Source organism: Podarcis vaucheri (assembly GCF_965113315.1).
Source record: "Podarcis vaucheri genome assembly, chromosome: 5".
Taxonomy (NCBI): domain Eukaryota; kingdom Metazoa; phylum Chordata; class Lepidosauria; order Squamata; family Lacertidae; genus Podarcis; species Podarcis vaucheri.
Genome location: NC_138763.1, coordinates 45840587 through 45860380, shown reverse-complemented (window position 1 = coordinate 45860380; position 19794 = coordinate 45840587). Strand labels below are relative to the sequence as shown.

Here is a 19794-nt window from a genome sequence, read left to right as displayed (position 1 = left end):
CTCCAGACTGGATTATTGTAACTCGCTCTACGTGGGGCTGCCCTTGAGACTGACCCAGAAACTCCAGCGGGTGCAGAATGCCGCAGCGAGACTCCTTACGGGGTCCTCGCTGCGAGATCACATTCATCCGGTGCTATACCAGCTGCACTGGCTCCCGGTGGAGTACAGGATCAGGTTTAAGGTGCTGGTTTTAACCTTCAAAGCCCTATACGGCCTAGGACCCTCGTATCTACGGGACCGCCTCTCCTGGTATGCCCCACAGAGGAACTTACGGTCCTCAAATAAAAACATCTTGAAGGTCCCAGGCCTCAGAGAGGTTAGGCTGGCCTCAACTAGAGCCAGGGCTTTTTCGGCTGCGGCTCCAACCTGGTGGAACGCTCTGTCACAAGAGACAAGGGCCCTGCAGGACTTGACATCTTTCCGCAGGGCCTGCAAGACAGAGCTGTTCCACCAGGCCTTTGGTTAGGGCACAGCCTGACTCCCTCCTTTGGCAACCCTTACAATACTTTAGTTTATGGTTGCAATCAATTCTGATTTTAATTAATTCTTATGATGTTTTTATAATGTTGCACTATTTTAGTGTTGTTAGCCGCCCTGAGCCCGGCTTCGGCTGGGGAGGGCGGGATATAAATAAATTTTTTATTATTATTATTATTATTATTATTATTATTATTATTATTACACCCGTCAGCCCCAGCTAGCATGCTGACTGGGGCTGATGGCTATTACAATCTAAAACAGGAGCAGCCAATATGGTGTCTTCCAGATGTTGTGGAATACAACTTCCATCATCCCTGACTTTTGGCCATCTTGGTAGGTGTAATCCCAAACATCTGGTGATCACCAGGCAGGGAATACTGCACATATTCTTCAGTGCTGGTTCCTTGGATTTGATGCCCTCTGTGAGTTCCCTCCCCTGAATGAGACCTCTTTCTCACTGCAGTTGTTGCTGCCCAATAACTTGCCTCTCCCATTGCCTTCAGTGGGCACTACGGCTTGCCCATTGCAAGGCTTGCTCTTTGCACTGCTCAGAAGGTTGAAGAGGGGAGGGAAACAGGAAGTAACAACAAGGAGGAGGAACAGCATGTCCAGGAGCCTCCAGAGATTGGCAGCGGGTCCGCTGTTCAGATGTGGACCTTAGCAGATGCCCAGCAATGCCACAAGAACATAAGAACAGTCTGCTGGATGATCATCTAGCCCATCACCCTGTTCTCACAATAGCCAGGCAGGTGCCTGTAGGAAAGTGGCAAGGAGGACCCAAGGGCAAGAGCACGCCCCTTCTGCAATTCCCAGCAACTTGTGTTGAGAACCACAACTGCCTCTGACTATGGCTAGTAGTCATCGGTTTTGTTGACTTGTCTTTAAACGCCATTCCAACTGGTGGCCGTCACAGCCTCCTGTTGGAGAGAGTCCCATAGTTCAGTTACATGTCAAGTGACAATGCCAAGCTGGATATTGCATCCTGAGTTAACAGAATAGCTGGATCCCTGTGTATAGCAGTAATGCAAAAGCTAAGCTGGGGGGAGAGAGAGAGAGAGAGAGAGAGAGAGAGAGAGAGAGAGAGACTCCTGTCTCTGGGCTTGGCAGCAGAGAAGGGAGCTTTGAAGAAACTGGCAAGCCTTAGGTCAACACCCTCCACCACCAGCAGCCCTCCATAAATATCGCAGAGGAGTGTCACCTGTGCCTCTAGCCAGCCATTGACTGTTTCTCCCCGCCACAGCAACCTGGGGGACCATTAGGCTTTCCCCCCCTCCAGAGCCACCTGGCAATCTGGGCCTGCCATCCTCTCAGCGAAGAGGCCACCAAGGGGGAAATCTAATTACAGCTGCTCCCGGGGACAGATGAAAAGTTGCCTGGTGGGCGGGCGGGCGGGCCAAGGCCCACAATGGTTCTTTGTCAGCGCCCGGCCTCATTACGCAGGCCTTGTGAAATGCCGCGCAGCGCCCTGAACCGTGGGGAACCCTGAATGGCACAATGGGGTGTGTATGCCTGCCGCTGGGGCCCTCGGCCTCATTATAGGACAAAGCACAATGAGTGCTTACTTGGTGGGGAGGGGGCGGATGTCTTAAAAGGGTGAAACCGCGCAGGGAGGTTGGGCTGTGGGGATGTCAGATGGGAGGCGCAACCCCTTTGCCATGGAAGGGGCAATGCAAGTGGGTGGGGTGGGGGCGAGATTCCTGGCCACCACGGCACACTCTCTTGTTTGGGAGCCACGAGATTGGCTTGCTCAACATGAGTTGGTGGCTTCTTAGAAAGCTTTGATCACTCTTTCGCAAACACAGGGATCAGTGTGGCTCACTTGGGATTCCCCTGCTTGTGATCTAGTGATCCCATCCCAGTCCTGTGGTGATGGACTCTGAGACATAAATACTCTGGAATAAGGTGGGTCTGTTTTGTAGAGATGCCTTGAACCCTAGTTGTGGATTATGGGAAAATCCTGTTTTGCTAGCATAACCCAGTGTGTCCTCATACTGGGACAAAAAAGTAGGATAAAAACATCATTGATTAATGAATAAATAGATCCAGGCTTTGCTGATTAAGGTCTCCCTCCCTGGCAAAGGGATATGATATGACACACTTGTAGGATTGTTATATTACCTTCCTGTATATGGATTTGACTGGCTGAAATCTCTCTGTCTCTCTTTTTTTACTTCTTCCACATTAGACCCACTTATGCACCATGCTTTTTAGATTACAATGGTTTCATCAAGATCCTACAAGCTGCAATAGATTCCTCCATGCAGTCTTTTTCAGTTGTACAGTAAAAGTGTGCTTGCATTGAAAGCAATTTATTAATTCATAGCAATAGGAACAGAGGAATAAATTTAGTAGGTTCTATGTGTCGCAATTCCACACAGAAGCTACAGTCCTGTTCATCTTTGGGGATTAAGCTCCCTTGCACTCGGGAGGAGTTACTTTTGAGTAAGCTTGCATAGGATTAAGGCTGCATGAACAGTGGTGTAGAGAGACAGGCTGCTTTGATGGGAGGAGGATAGAGGAAGAACAGACTGTAGAGACAGCAAAGCGAGAGTATAGGGATTAGGGAAGGAGAGAGATTGCTGCCTGCTCTATGACAGACTCCCCTGGGTGACCTTGGCCAAGTTGCTTCCCTGCTAGTATGGGGGATAGGAGGGAGGGTGCTGTCCTCCACTGCTGGTGGGTTATGTGGGGGGGGGGGGGGAGGAGCTGGGTGTGCAAATACTGGCTCCCAACAGAGCTGCTGAAGCAACTGCACAAATCCTATTGAAAGTGCACAGAGTAAGTGTTGTTTGCTGCATGCTGCAGAAGCTGTGTATGTTGCTGTGGGCAAGCTGAGAAGAAATATATAATGGCTATGCCAAGATCAGCTACACTACGGACAGCCCATGTGCTGCACTCCAGATCCTGTTGCCCTCACACCATCCCTAACCATTGAGCCATGGTGACTTGGGCTGATGGGAGTTATAGTCCTGTAACATAGAGAGCACACACTACATTGGCTTCCTGGACCAGACTTTCTCCACCTTGGGCCCCCAGATGTTGGACTACAACTTCCACCATCCCTGGCCACTGTTCCTGCTAGCTTGGGATGGTGGGAGTTGTAGTCCAATAACAGCTGGGGACCCAAGGTTGAGATAGGCTGGCCCAGACCAGACTGAGTAGTGCTTTGCTCTGGGTGTACGAGTGGGCCATGGGCGGCCTAATACTCAGCTGCTAAGTAGAGAAACAAGGTTTGTGGGTGGGGGGTACCTGGCCTCTGTATGGAGCTGGTGCTGCTGAAAGCCAGCCTTGCTTTGCTGCTCTGCTTACCTCCAGTTCTCCACTCAGGGATGCTGCTCCCCCCGGAAAAATCTTTTCAATCTTCACCATTGGCTGCAATTTGGACTCTATCCCACCGGAAATACTGATCCCTGGAAAACAAAGTAGTTCTCTGTGAGCACTCGGGAGTAAGTTGGAAAAGTGACTGAGCCAATACAATCCACTGCCAATACCATCCTCCCTGTCTGGAGAACAGGAGCAGCAGGTGTGCCAACAGCCTGGAACAGCAGGTGGTGCCAGAGTGTGGCGCACATGCTTCGCTTGCTGGCAATTCGGAAAACAATAGGCCTGCAGACTCCTTAAGCACATGGTCTTCCAATTTGGTGTCCTGGCCTTGTGAAGATTTTGCTGCTTGAACAAAAGACTCGTTTCTCTTTCCTCACAGCAATTGGACTTCTCCATGACTGTTAAAAGTGGCATAATAGTGCTTTAAAGGTATGGTGTGGATGAGACCTAATTCTAAACGGGTGTTCACCACCTTGTTTACCAGTCCTCCAAAGCAGGGTAGTCCTGCTGAAAAATCAGAGAGGTTTCTGAACTTTCCCTTGTCATCCTTGGGCAGGAGAAGGAGAGGTCCTTCAGCCTTCCAGATGTTACTGAACTACAGCTCCTGTCCTCCTTCACCATTGGCCACACCGGCTGGGGCTGATGGGAGTCGAATCCAATCTCCCTTCTCCTGTTCTAGGGAAATGGGAAGTACAGTCCAGGCCACCACAGGGGAACACAAGCAGCCTGGGTGGCAAACCATTGCGATGTCCCTCCCAGACTGAAGGAAGTCTGTAGCTGCTGTCCAATTCGCTGGAGGTGACAGGAAGGGCTATGTATATGTGACCCCCCCTCCCTTTGATACCTTCTAATGAATTGAAGCCTAAAATCTCAGATCTGTTCCTTTCGGTAGCCCGAGATTCCTCACCTCGTCATAGTCAGAGAACTGTTTCCTCAGCTGTACGCAAAGCACCCAGGGGGAAGGGCTGGGACCTTTGCTTCCATTTCCAGGGCTGTCAGTGGTGCCTTTAACTTACCCAGAGACTGTTTGCTCTTGGACAGGTTGACCGTCAGCAGCTCATATTCCTCCTCCAGGACATCACTGGGGCCATTTTGGAGCAGGCCCTCTTGGTCAGCGGCCGGGGCGTCCTTGAAGAGCTGCTTCAGCTGGGGCCTACCTCTTCGGGGCCTGTTGACCGCAGAGTACAGGGTGTCCTTGGCAGGCTGGACTTCCCCATGTGGCCCCCAGACTGTGGCTTTGCCATGGCTTGACTTGGGCGTGCGAGGCCTCCCTCGGCCAGGCCGCCCTTCCCCTTGCTCTTGGGGTTGCCCCACCTCTTCCCGAGGGGGTGCTGCTCGCATGGGGCTCGCTGACATTTTTGCGGGCTTGCTTAGGAACCAGTGGGGCTGCCCACTGCCCCCAGCAGTTGAGGCGGAGATGCTGTGGGAGGCGTAGGCATCCACTGGCACGTCGGGAAGAGGGGTATAGCCTCGGGGGTGAGTCCGTCTAGGGCTGGACGAGAGCTGCAGGCCTTTCATCCTATCCTTCAGCGCTGCTGCTGCTTCCTCCGCCTCCCCTCCTTTCTCCTCGCTGGTCACTGGCTTCAGGAGGAAGCTGCCCCGGAAATCTGAAACCAGAGTCACAGGATGTGACCATCACCCGAGCAGCCCTGTCCTAGCAATCCTCAGAAAAAGGGAAAACAACTCGGTGAGAAGGGTCTGAATGCCTAAAGTGAACTTGGAAGGAACCATAGCTCTATGGGAGAGCATTTGCTCTGCATGCAGGTCTCAGGTTCAATCCCTGGTTAGGAATGTTCCCTGCCTGACACCTGTGAGAACTGCTTCTAGTCAACAGCAAGCTGTTTCTACACCTATGGTCTGGGTTTTAGGCAGCTTCCTCTGTTCCTAACTTGTGGAAAGGACTGGAAATGTGTGGTTGAAGTTGGCTAACAGTTCCCAGTTCCTTGGTTGCATTGGAACTTCCATGCAGGTTAGGATTTGTGAAATGGCAACCAACTTCAACCTTGTTCAAAACATAACATTTTGAGTTAATGTTGCAATACTGAATACAAAAGAAACGGTTGATTGTCTCGACTGCGTTTCCTCGGCTGAGATTTTTTGGAGGATTGTGTGTGTGTAAGCAGGAATCACAAATATGGCCCTTGCCATTGGTTACCATAATACAGGGGTCAACAAGCTTTTTCAACAGGGGGCTTGTCCCTCAGATCTTGTGGGGGGCCGGACTATATTTTGGAAGGGGGGGGTGAACGAATTCCTATGCCCCACAAATAACCCAGAGATGCATTTTAAATAAAAACACACATTCTATTCATGTAAAAACATGCTGATTCCCAGACCATCCGCGGGCCAGATTTAGAAGGCAATTGGGCCAATTCTGGCCCCCAGGCCTTAGTTTGCCTACCCATGCCATAATACCTATGTGCCGTTCTAGGTAAGGAGCTGGGTTAAAGCAAGGCAGTCCAATGCTCCCCCTCTTTGCTGAGCACCATCTCTCCCTATGAGCAGAGGCTCACAGAAGATTTTCACCAGCCCTGCTGCCTGAGTTAACTGAACCAGAGGTGCCAGATATTTGGGCCCGAATCCCTCCTTGGCCAAACACACCCCACATTTTGCAGAAACCCCAACGCTGCACCTAGAACATCTCTTGCAAATGAAATGAAATGTACACATTCATGCCATCTGTATTATAACTCACTCCCAAACTCAAACTCAAAGTCTTTTCCCCCACATCGATTCCCAAGTACAATATTTTGGGGTGCTACATTTAAGCACAGTGTGTGTGTGTGACTCCAAGGATGAAGGCTGGGGACTCACCAGGCACTGGGGTGATGAGATGTCTCTTGGGAGGTGTTTCTTGCTGTGCTGGGCGGAGAGCAGGTGATCTCACTGTGAAGAGAAAAAGGTGGACAAATTGAACTTCATTTTCTTTTGCACAGTGATCTTGGGTGGCATGGTGGCCAGCCTTTCTTCCTGGCTACTTTCCCCTCAGAGGTTAATTTCTAGAGAAAAAGGAGCTTCCGGGGCTTCGGAAGTCAGGCCTTCTTCTTCTATAGAAGGCTTATTCGCCCTACTCCCATAAGAGTATTATGTATGTATATATACATACCCAAAGCTCAGCTCACACTCTGTGATGAAGGAGGATGTGCTATGTACATGTTCAGAAACTCCCTCGTACTTTGCATTAAGGATGGGGGAACCTGAGGCCTTCCAGATATTGCTGGACTCCACGTTCCATCAGCCTCAGCCACCGTGGCCAAGGATCTTGGATCTTGGGCGTTGGAGCCCAGCCCCATCTTGGAGGACCACATGTTTCCCTTCCCTGCTTTACGCAACTCCAGGCTCAGTTGCTGGCACTCAGGATAGGTTGAGGGCACAACCGGCAATGGAGACTGGCAAGCCAAGGAACTGGCTGGGGCCCCTAGATAGTCAAAGGGTCCACTGCCACTTTTCTCACACTGCACGGGGCAATTGCTAATTGCATGAATGGCACGGCACCCATTTTGCCCATGGGTGTAGCCAAGGAGGGCAGGGGGGCAGCTGCCCCCCCCAAATCAAGCAAATCAATAAAAATACTTAACTAAGTTTCTGCCCCCTAACATGAAGCCTGCACCTCCCCGCAATATAAATCCTGGCTTCACCCATGATTTTGTCTCTTGGTGCCAAGAAGAACTGAGCAGAAAAATCAACAGTCATTTGGAATAAATATTCAGATGGTTTGCAAGAAATGTTGATTCAGCTGAGCTCTCCCCATATTACCCCATTTGCTTTCTTTTCAGGACAAATAAATAGACTGAAATGATCCTTTCCTCGTGGCAACCCTTTTGAATAGGAATGTTTTCCACCAACTGCTTCTAGCACCCATAAAATGAAAGAGAGCTTTGACAAGCCCCCCCCCAATCCATCACCCCCTCCTTCTTCCACCTGCGATCCTTGCTGGTTCCTTCCCCACCTGTTCTGCTCTTCAGGGCATCATAGGCTTCGAGCTCCACTGGCACAACCATACTGTCAAAACGGCCCAGATCCGTGGGGGTGATCACACTCCTGTAAAAAAAAAAAGTGGGAGAGAAGACTCATGGGTGTCTGGTGGCTCAACTCTCTGCTCATGCAATGCAACTGTTTGGGGGGAGAACATGGCAAATAACCAAAGAGCACCAGAAGGAAGCAATGGTCACCCTGGGCAAGGCTGGCGTGATGTGCGCTTCTCTCCTGTGCTCTCCCTCTCCCCACCCTCTGAGTTTAGGGGTGCAGTTCAGCCTCCCACAGTTTATTGCTTCCTGTTCCTACCTGATATCTCTGAGGAGAAGCAACTTTTCAGGCCGGTCGAGAATCGCCAGGAGTGGCCTCACCAGATCTTCCACTCCACTTTCTTGGATGTACTGCGCATTGGGGGGAAAGTAACCATCAGCAGAGATCAAATGGGAGCCCCATCTTGCTATTCAGTTTGAAGCAGCAACAGATCCCCTGATCCCCGTTACTACTCTTTGTTGCTCCAGGATGGGTGGGGAGTTTAATTCTGCTCTCCGTAAGGAACTCTTTCCCAGAATAAGCAGAATTGAACTGCCTGGGCATCAATGGATGGCTGGGGGGTTCAATCTGGCTTTCTGTTGGGATCTTCAGCTGTACCAGATGTGAAGCAGGTGTTCATTTGGGGGAAATGGGGAGGCCTGGCAGGTCAAAACTGGGCCACAGGCCAAAGGTGGTTCCCCCTCCCTGACCCAGAGTTGGACTCCTATCCCTCATCAATTGTTTGGTCCTGGCTTCAGGTGGGCAATGTGTGGCCCCAGCAGCAATCGGTTCAGATTTCAAGAGTCAGGCTGGGAGGGGGGACAGAGAACAAGGCATGTCAGAGATACAGTGTGGTGCTGGTGTTACAGAAAGAGTGCAAGAAAATGGGTAGCCACCCCACATTGGGCTCTGCTTCTGCCCATTGCTGGATTCAGCACTGTCCACCGTTTGTAAGTGGCCCCCAACAGATTACTCCCAAGGGAGTGTGACCCTTGACAGGAAAATCTAAGAGAATACAGACAGTGAACCTATCTGCAGACTGAGCCATTTTAATCAGAATGCTATCCTTAAACATTTTAATAAAGCATTTTAAGGTTGCAGTCCTAGACACACAATAATGTAACACACACACACACACACACACACACACACACACACACACACACCGTGAACACAATTCAATATGCATAGGGCTGAATTGCATGCTTGTAGGTGGAAGTCTTTATTAGTTTATAGGATTCCTGATAAGTGATAAGTAATCCTGCCCTTAGCGGTCTTGGCAAAAAGAAACCCGTTTCAGGGTGGCTGCTGCATCAGGCTATTAAGCAATCCTCTCCCTGCCCTAGTTTCATTTGTCCCTCTCCGCACGAAGATTAGTGCCCCCCTCTTTTCCTTGGGCTTCCCAGAAGCAATCTTGGGAATGAGTTTCAACAATGTGCTAGCTCAGAGCTCCCTCTAGTGGCACATCAAAGGCCAACAGGAATGGTGAGAAGTCGGAGGTACCAAACTGGTGAGGGCAAACATTCCATACCCTGCAAGTGTCCCAGAAAAACCAGGACATCACATTTTTTCTCACAAGAGGACACTGGCCTTTTTGGGTGCTGTGACCTCGCGCAATTATGCACAGCGACCTCTCCCATCTTGCATGGCACCCATGCCCAAAAAGCACTGGGGTTTTTTTTGGGGGGGGGATTGCAGTGCAAAATGGTGCAAGATCAAAGCACCAAAAATGGCCACTGTCCTCTGGTGAGAAAAAATGGGAAGATGGCATCCAGGTTTTTGCCTTTGATGCGTTGGAGGGTATGTAAGACCTTCAAAGCTGCAGTGAAGGTTGGATTGCCAGACATACCAATGCCTGCTTCGCCCTACCAGATTTTCACCCTTAGCCTGCACAAAATAGGCTCCAAATAAAAGCAAGCAAACCAACTGTGGCCACAAACACTCTTACTCCACTTTAAGAGTCGTCTCTCTCTCCCCCCCCCCCGCAACAAGAGTCCTGGGAACTGTAGTTTGTTAAGGGAGCCAAGAACTGTTTGAAGATTTTCAACACATCACAAATCTCAGGATTCTTTGGTGGGGAAGCCATGACACTTAAAGCAAAATGAGAGGCTCTTAGTTAAATGAATGCAAAGCCTGCCAAACCATGTGCCAGAGTGAGACAAAATGCAAGAGCCTCATGTGGGACCATCCTGTTAACCGTCCTGTTTGGCACAGTAGTCACCAGCCTGGTGCTTCTGGGAAGTCTGTCAGCAACAGGACAAATGGGATGCTTTAAAGCACAGCCTTACGGAAGAGAGGTACAAACATAACTGAAGGCAGAGTGAGGCAACTATAGATCATAAGTTGTTGCAAGACATTTCACAATCAAGGGAGAGATCGGCCCATTCAGGCACCATGGCACACATGGCACACATGGCAGCTGTCCTCCATCCTTACCCGGGTGCAGTGTCTCAGCACAGCTGCCACTTCATCCTCCATCAGCAGCTTCCTGGCCATGTCTTCAATAAGCAGCAGGTGGCTCTCGGTGACTTTGCTGCGCTCCGTGCCATTGTACTGGGGAGAGGAGCCCAAGGAGGGGAAAAGGCGGCCTTTTTCTGGGAGGGGCACCACAGAAAGTCAGTGCAAAAACACTGAACAACAAAGCATGAGGCCATGAGGCCACTTGGAACCACAAGCTGGAATGTAAGCATGCACTTGAAATCTTATGTCTGTGGGTAACTACTGGCATTGCACATGCAAGTTATTCTGTACCCACAAGCACCCCAGTGTAGATGAAGATGGTTAGGGTGCTGGATTTGGATGTGGGATGTTCAGGTGTTGTACATTCGCAGCTGAGAAAGGAAAGGCGTGAAGAAGTGGCAATTGATATCAACACAAACACACACACACACACACACACACACACACGGGTTTCCAAAGGCATGCTCACGCGAAGCTACATGCTTGTTGGCCAAGGCACAGCATGCCTTCCTGCTCAGTTACCCCGTCTCAGAGTGCGGGTGACAATCTTCTGTACGACGCTAACTGCAGGCAAGAGGGTGAGATGGGAAGAGAGAGCAAAGACAAATAGTTTGGAATCTGTAGTGGAGAAGGGCAATTTGGAGGAAAGCGGTGGCCATTTTGGACTGGTCTCTGCTCTGTCTGATGAAAAGGGAGAAAAGGAAAACTGTACTGCCATTCTGCCTTTTGGAGAAGTGTTTCCCCCCCCCCCCCACAATTTGTGCAAGTCTGACAGCCTGCTGTCCCAGTGCAGACAGTGCTGTCTATACCACCTACTGGCCCCTACGGATTGTTTTATGTGTGTGTTCTTCAACCAGTCATGGTGGAATAATTGTGCATTAGTGTTGGGTTTATACCAGACCATCCACACATCTTTCTGCTTTCTTAGCTGTTCTGCAGTGTTTCCCCAATGCTAGTGCATTCTTACCATATGGAGGGGCACATTTGTGTCTAGTGCAACACGAGTGAAGTGATGCCCCCCCCACTCCAAACATTTGTGGTGTGAAAAGTTACAGGATTTCAGCAGCGAGTTACAGAATGTGCACTGACTGCACAAAGCAGTATGCACGCCTTGGACCTTTGTAAGCGCAAACAGCAGCAAAAGCAGAAGGGTGTATGACTGCCCCAATAGCATCATGAGCACAATTAATCACAGAAAAGATGCCTGAAGAAGACCATATTCCCTCATGGTCAAAACTTCCAGAGCCCACATACCAGTGGTGAGTGTGGCCAAAGTGTATTATTGCACTTCAGAGATCCAGCCAGGTAAAATAACTAGACAAGAGCATGGAGCAGGACCTGAGCAGAGTTTCGGAGGACCAGAGAGAGAGAGAGATCTGGAGAAGGGGCCACATTTGACTCCTGGGCCTGAGGCTCCTCCCCTCTGACATAGGGAGACAGGCCAGTATACAGTACAATTCTCTGTGCCACATTTCCCCATGTTTCCCAGAGACTTTTCCTGACACTACCAGTTTAGTGATGAAATGCTGAAGCAAGGGTTATGACAACTTGTTCTGCCAAATGTGACCTCCAGAGGATTCTTGTGCCCCACAGACTGACTCTGGCCATCTTCCTGCCTGTAGACAGACTCCTGCTCTAGCTGCTTCAGATCAAAGCATCAGCATTTGGCAAATGCACTTCCGTTGTGCCCCCTTGTTGCTCGGGGCAAGAACCTCCCAACCAGTAGAAAGGATGAAAGGCCAAATGGAAAAGCCCTTAGCACAGAATGGAAGATGCTGTTTCTCAGTGCTGTAGTAAATGAACCAACAACCCAGTCTATGTCCATCTGGTAAAATAGGCCCCTAATCTTGGCTAGGCCAAATCCTGGGGACTTCTCTTTTGGTCATGGTTTGCGGAGAGAAATGGACAGCCTAGAAAGGAACAGAAATTCTCCAGCTCAGCTGTTGATATAAATAGGAATGGTGATTGGTTCCGCTGCCTGCTGGCTGGCAATCACATTCAGGCTGTGTACACACTGTAAGCTTTAAAGCACATTCAAAACACACTCTTGCCCTTTCTGAGCATTGTAGTTTGTTAAGGGTCACTGGGAATTTTACCTCTGTGAGGGGAAATGCTCACACACTTGACAATCTATTATTCTCTCTGTTTCTATCCCTGCCCAATAAAGGGGGAAAGCCTTGTAGTGAAAGGTTCTCTTCTCCCCACCAAAAATATCAGCAGACCTTGCTGCCATGCGCAAGTTTACAATGAAGCAGGACCAGATTCAAGAGCCAGAGTGCTGTGCTCTCTGGAGGATGCTAGAAACAGAACATCTTTTTGTTACCTTTCTCGCCATCAGACCGCGCTGGGGATTTGGACCGCCTCTGTGTCTCTGGTGACCCAGCTGCTGAGCTTGGCTTCCCTGTCCGGGTGCTTTTAAAGAACAGGTTCATGAGGGTTTTGGAGCGCTGGAGCGGGGCCTTCTTCTCCGAGGAGACCGGCTTCTCTTTCTTCCTCTGGCGTTTCTCCTCTGGGGCAAGAATCCAAAAAGTCATACCTGAAGATCATAGCAGTGGGATAACCCAAAATCTGATCCTTCCCTACTCCAGCCCCATTGACAGTGTATTGTGGGTACCATTTTAAGAAGGAGAAGGAAAGGTATCTGATTATGTAACTTTCTGACTCTGCCTGTTAAATGTGGTCCAGAAACCTTCTGCATGATGGAACAAAATGCACAGACCAGTGTTTTTCAGATGTGCCATGGGATTTTCTCCTCTCTGCCTACATATTAAGGACCAGGACTGTTTAGCAATAAGGTACATTTTCAGAACTCCCTAGTAGAGAAGTGGTCAATCAAATCCCTGTGAATAGTCTGCAAGCTGGACAGGAGCGCAATAGCACTCTGCCCATCTGCGATTCCCAGCAGCTGATATTCAGAGGTGTAATGTCTCTGACAGTGGAGGTAGAACACAACCATGGCTAGTAGCCATTGATAGACTTATCTTCCATGAATTTGGCCAATCCTCTTCTCTTTGCTTAATCCCTCTCTCCTTCTTCCTCCATAAAATTATTTCCTGGGTCCACATTTAATATTTGACATCAAAATAATGTTGCATTAATGTAGAATGAAGGGGGGGAGGGAAATGTAAACCCTCCTGATTTACACTACATTATTGCTATAATGATGATAACAGCAGCAGCAATCTCAATTCTCTCAGTATTTATGTAGTCAAAACAGAAAGGTTCCCCCATCACCCCAGCAGCCCAATAAAGACTGAGCATGCTCAGTGTGCGTGGAATGCTCCCTGGGGGGAAACGGGACATGGGGAGGGTGATTGGAATGCAGTGCCTGGAATCCTGTTGCAGTTTCCATCAACCATGGTAAGAATGGTAAGAATAACGATCCCATGGCACATACCATAAATGGTCAGATAGCTCTGCGATCTCTTGATGGGCTGTCGTGGACGGCTGAGTGCCAGAAGGAGGGCAGTTTTAGGGGAGGGGTCTGTTGTCTCTCTGCTGGCAAAGGGCCGGTGCTTCTTCAAGCGGAAGGACTCTTTGAGGCTCTCGGTGCGGATGGCAGTGTCTTTCAGGATCTTTAAGGGCTCCACAACCCGTCGGGTCTCCATCACCAGACTCCCTGAATAGGAGGCACCGTCCGACAGCGGATCAGTCTGCATGGCGGTCTCTGCTCTCTCCAAGATGTGTCTCTGGACTGGCAGTTCAGCAGAGATGCCAACATCCACCATGCAACTTTGTGCTGCTGAGCTGGGGATCGGGGCCATGAACAGGCCATTCATGGAGCTGAAGGGGGTCCCTGAGGAGTAGGATGACGCAGAGGAGCTGGATTCTGAGGTCTGGGACAGCTCCTGCAACTGGCCATTGGTCACTGTATGGAGAGAGAGAGAGAGAGAGAAATGAGCATTATAGGAGTCTTTCCTGTTTTGACAATCCATGTTAGTACAATAAATGCACAGAAGCTACCCATTTTTGAACACAGGCCAAATGACTTGCATTGCTTTTGTTGTGGGAATATTGCATTTCCACAGCAAGGAATGTGCTACAACTTTGGATCTGCAGAAAAACAACAACCCCAATTGTTGTGTCAGATAGTTCAAGCACTGATATTATTATTGCTGCGTGGAATGAGATTATGAGTGTGCCATGGATACCCACCTGATACTGAGTTAGGTGGACAGTGGTACCTTGGTTCTCAAACGCCTTGGTACTCAAACAACTTGGAACCCAAACACTGCAAACCAGGAAGTGTTCTGGTTTGCAAACTGTTTTCAGAAGCTGAACATGCTCCGATTTGAGTGCCACACTTTTGTTTTGAGTGTTACACTGAGGTCTGTCTGTTTTTGCTATTTATTTTGCGTTTTTGTTTTTGCAGCTCTTTTTTGTTTTTGTGACCATGTGGAACCCAGTTCAGCTACTGATTGATAGATTGTGTGACTGCAGTACATTGTTTATTGCTTTCATTTTATGGATCAGTGGTCTCATTAGACAGTAAAATTCATGTTAAACTGCTGTTTTAGGAGTTGTTTTTAAAAGTCTGGAATGGATTAATCCATTTTGCATTACTTTCTATGGGAAAGTACGCCTTGCTTTTGGAACGCTTTGGTTTTGGAACGGACTTGTGGAATGGATCAAGTTTGAGAACCAAGGTACCACTGTACCGACTCAGTATTAAGCAGCTTCCTATGCTCCTCTGAACTGCTGTTTTCTTTCTTCGTGCAACAGACTCATAGATCTATGCTTTTACAAGCATGTCCTTAAGGGTGGAAATGTCAACTGGGAGGAGAGAATTTGAGCTCCATCAACAATGGTCTGTGCAACACAGCACCCACTCCTGGGCTATTCTTTCTGCATGTTTTGTCTTTTGATGACACTGCATTCTTTGCAAACAGCCCAAACACAAGGGTGAGGGAGGAAGGAGGATTGTTTTCTGAAATGCAAGGAGGGAAAGCAATTTGCTTGCAGGATGCTCTGGCATTCCTTATTCATCCTTAGCAAAGCAACATCCAGCATATTAACGTAGACAGAAAATGTGCATTTGTGTCTTACATCTGTTGAGCCAGCAATACTCAGCCACCATTTCCTTGTACGCAGGGAACCTCCCCGTCTCCTAGATGGAAAGCACAGAAGAGAGACACAACACGTCATGGGATCATTTGCTGCCTGCCCAGCACTGAGCGGTGTCTTCAGAGGCTAACCCGATCCCAGGCGGAGAGACACTTTGATAAATAATGCATCCCCCACTGCCAGGTCCCTTCCCAGCTGAAACTGAATCTGCTAAGTCTCAAGAGTCTGGGTCCCACAGCGTCTTGGGGAGGGAGTTGCTGGGCGTCACGGAAGGCAGCAAGAAAGAGAGTTCAGTGCTGCTGCTTTGGCAAGCAACTTCTTAGAGGGCATGGTCTCTTTTTCGGGGCACATTGAGCAGAAATGGAGGGCTTCTGCTTTCCACCTCTAGCAGCTACCACTTCCTAAGGGCTCATTAACACTTTCGCTTGGCCCGTATTTTTTACTTTCTTTCCACTTGACCGGTGTTTTGTTTGTATTTTATACCAGTTAATTCGCCCTGATTCAAGAGCTTTCCTCTTTGTTTTGTAGCCGTGTCTTGTAAAAATCTCACCCACTGAATCAGATCTCATTAGATGCGCGGAAAATCCGAAGAGAGATTTTGCTTAACTGAGCTTCAGTTCAGTGGGTAAGATCGGGTTTTTGCTAGGGACAGCTGCAGAACAACGAGAAAAGCTCTCAAACTCTGGGGAATTAATCGGTACACAATATGATCAAAAATAAGGGTCAAGCAAAAATGTGGATCAGCCCTTTATCAAAATAGTAGTCTTTGCTCCCTGGCCCTTTGTAGCCTACTTATTTATAAAGTGCCATTTTCCTAGGCCAGGGTGTCACGCTCTCTGCTCAGCCATAGAAAGGATGTATCCTATGTCTGGCTAGGTAGAGAAAGAGATTACACCTATAGGAAGCTGACTGTGGGAACTGGTGAGAACTCTGACAACACCCAGCAATCAGGATATTGGTGCCTCGTCTCATGGCCCTAACCTCCCATAGTAATGGGACCACTGGGTCATCTTCCCATAGAGTAACACCCCTTCCTATCCCAATCTTGGCCCAGCACTTGGCAAGGCACCGGCCTCACCTTGATGGTCAGCATGATGTGGGTCTGCCCCTTTAGCACTTCCACTGCCTTGCTATGGCTGATGTCGTCAAACTTGACTCCGTTGGCTGCAAGGACTTGGTCGCCGACCTTGACCCCATGAAGCTCAGCAAGCCCGCCGGGATCCACTCTGGGAACGATACGACATTAGGATTATTCTTGAATGGGAACAGTGAGGCTTTGGGCAGGTATACAAGGCATTCCAGATCAAGTGAACAGGACAAGGGGAACTTGAACATGTTCTTGGTCAACAGAGAGGGGGAGGCTGTCAGAGGGTTGGGCCTAATGGCCCTTTGGGTCTTTCCAACGCTCCAGTCCCAGGATTCTATGACAATAAGGGTGGTGCAACAACTCTGGTTCCTCCTAGCATAACTGGAAGGCATGTCCCTCTAAGGCACTTTCCCTCATGGCTCTCAAAGGAGATTGAGGTGTTAAGAATGGATTCTGAAAACAGAAGAGCCTTTTTTACCTTCTCTTTAGATTATGGTTACCAGATCTTTCTCAATGAATCCGGGGACCCTTCTTTTTTTTTTGGGGGGGGGGAGCTGAGTAGCAACAGGGAGTCAGTAGTGGGGATGGTGAGGCAAAATACCCTGGGCCCAAGCACACATGCATATTGTATAAAGGTGCAAAGCCCTTCTTTCACACCCTGAGAAACATAAGTGCGCAAAGTTTTTAAAAAACTGGGCAATGGCTGCCCGCCCGTGGCTCCCCAGCCTCCCCCCATCTGTCAAAACAAAGGGGGAAGGGGGTAGGAGATCGAGGGAGTCATGGGTGTGCGATGCGCCATTGCCCAGTATTTTAAAAAGTCTGCGCATTTATGTTTCACAGGGTGCAAAAGAAGGGCTTTGCACCTTGCCTGGCAGAGAAACCGCGCGCCTTGCGCCCCTCCTGTGAAATGGCCACCCGCCTGCTAACAGGCTGGCTCCGGGCTGCTGAGGCTGCCGCTGCCACGTTTCCCGGGGACAAATTTGCAAATCTGGGGACATTCCGGGGACGGAATTTGTCCGGGGAAAGATTTGCAAATCCGGGGATTAGATTGGAGGTAACAGCCAGGATGTGAGCGACTCCTTCTAATAAATTCACCAATGGCTCAGTAAATTATTGAAATGACCCAGCTCTTAAACTAATTGTGGAAGATTGGCATAAGCCCCGTAAACGTATTCAGAGCTGAAGATTATTTGTCCCCAGTTCATAGAAAGCCATGGATCAAATCTAATGATGTGGTCATGCTACAGAAGGTGACATCAGCTGTGGCTTCTCTGAGGCTGCATGCATTTGGGACTGAACAAACTTGATTGAACAAGTCTAAAAACAAGAGGCAAGAGGGCTGCTACAGTCGCATACAAATGCTACACAGACACAAGATAATACTACAGACACAAGATACGGCCATTTTACTCTAGATTAATTAACCTGAAAGAAGGATCTATATTTGGTATCAAATTCAAATAAGATTGAATAACCATTACACTCACAGCCCTGTACCAAAAGAGTGGGGGGAAATCTGCCTTTTTCTCATGATATACCTAACCCAATTTTACATTTAAAATGTGGATCAAGGGTGTTAAAGAGCACCTATTAAACAGATCCAGTAAGTTTAATAAGATTTATACCCAAGTAAACATGCATAATTGAGGTTTAAGCTAGCTGTGGTAGTTCATTCTGCGGCTTGCAGAGTGAGCAAGTATAGCAAGCAAAACAAGTTCTACAATGCACCACTGTATTTCTACAAAGAATTGTATCGTATCATTATGGCTGGAGCTTCTTAATACAAATGGTTCCTAAGTATTATGCAGGGATAGTAAACCTAATCTTAGGCAGCATTCAAACCATCCATTTAAAGATGTCTTCTTCCAAAGAATCCTGGAAATTGTAGATTGTTCAGGGTACTGGGAGTTGTAGCTCAGTTAGGAATAAATTACAGTTCTCAGGATTCTTTGGGGGAAGCAATGTGCTTTAAATGTATGGTGGGTACTCAGCCAAGGTGGTATCAAGATTCCAAAACAGTTAAAAGCGGCAAGCTCCAGTGTCAAACAGCTCTTTAGTGCTCAATCAGAACAAAGGCAATTCAGGATTTTTCTCTGTTTGCTCTGACTGAGCACTAAAGAGTGGATTTTCCCTGAGAACTGAGTTGGGTGAGCAGAAAACCACTCAGACTCATGCTTTCAAGTGGAAGTGTGGACAAGCCTCAAGACTTACTTGGAGACGTAGATACCAAGGCCATACTCTTTCCCCCCACGGATGTTGAAACCCAAGCAGTAGTCATCAGAGGTGGTATACAGGTGAATGATCCTCCGCCTCCCAATCTCAGAGCTCGTGTCTGATGGAGTTGAGCCACTCCTCTCCACAATCAGGCGCTTGTTCACCACATCAACCCTGTGGCGAGATAAAGAATTCACCCTGAAATATTTTTGAATGGAACTTGGAAAATCAATAAGCCCATAGGTGGCCGGCAGAACGTAACCAGAATTGCAATCTGGATGTTGAACAACCGTAACTGAGACTTAGGAATAGACCCAAGGAACAGGATGATTTACCGTATTTTTCGCTCTATAGGACGCACTTTTTCTCCTTCAAAAATGAAGGGGAAATGTGTGTGCGTCCTATGGAGCGAAGACGCCGTAGCCCCGCGACCCTCTCCCGGCTGGAGAGGTGAAGCGCGGCTATGGCAGGAGCCTCTACAGCCCCACGTCACCTCTCCAGCCGGGAGAGGGTCGCGGGGGGCTGCTTTAGCCCCGCGCGCGCTCTCCCGGCTGGGGAGGTGACGCGCTGCTATAGAGGCTCCTGCCATAGCTGCGTGTCACCTCTCCAGCTGGGAGAGGGTCGCGGGAGGCTGCTTTAGCCCCGTGTGCGCTATCCCGGCTGGGGAGGTGACGCGCTGCTAAAGCAGCCTCCCGCGACCCTCTCCCAGCTGGAGAGGTGACACGCAGCTATGGCAGGAGCCTCTATAGCTGCACGTCACCTCCCCAGCCAGGAGAGGGTCGCAGGTGCTTCTTTAGCCCCGCGCACGTTCTCCCGGCTGGAGAGGTGACGCGTGGCTATGGCAGGAGCCTGTCCGCTGCGCCTTTCCGCTGCTCCCTGACCTGCTCTTTGGGGCTGGTGGTGGGCTTCCCCCCGCCAGCCCCAAAGAGCAGGTCGAAAGGAACCTGAAGCCTGGAGAGCGAGAGGGGTCAGTGCACACCGACCCCTCTCGCTCTCCAGGCTTCCAAGGTAGCCGCCTGAACGCCTGAACGCACCTTAAACAACAAGAGGGGAAAGTTCTCCCCCTCTCTGTGCAGCGCCTCCTGCCGCTTCACTGAAGGGGCGCTGGGCAGAGAGGGGGAGATTTTTTTCCCCTTGTTCTCCCCCCTCTAAAACAAAGT

The 19794-nt window shown here is 49.3% G+C and overlaps 1 protein-coding gene across 1 annotated transcript in view; it reads right to left on the bottom strand.

The window, feature by feature from the left end:
- PDZD7 (PDZ domain containing 7) overlaps window positions 1-19794 on the bottom strand; it is a 31753-nt gene that overhangs the window by 2782 nt on the left and 9177 nt on the right. The window contains exons 5-15 of the mRNA XM_082224778.1: window positions 18632-18808; window positions 16412-16559; window positions 15316-15376; window positions 13667-14137; window positions 12593-12778; window positions 10246-10403; window positions 8089-8180; window positions 7754-7845; window positions 6619-6690; window positions 4821-5411; window positions 3790-3890 (exon numbers count right to left, since the gene is read on the bottom strand). Coding sequence (XP_082080904.1) covers window positions 3790-3890; window positions 4821-5411; window positions 6619-6690; window positions 7754-7845; window positions 8089-8180; window positions 10246-10403; window positions 12593-12778; window positions 13667-14137; window positions 15316-15376; window positions 16412-16559; window positions 18632-18808 — 2149 coding nt within the window. The remainder of the gene's footprint in view (window positions 1-3789; window positions 3891-4820; window positions 5412-6618; window positions 6691-7753; window positions 7846-8088; window positions 8181-10245; window positions 10404-12592; window positions 12779-13666; window positions 14138-15315; window positions 15377-16411; window positions 16560-18631; window positions 18809-19794) is intronic.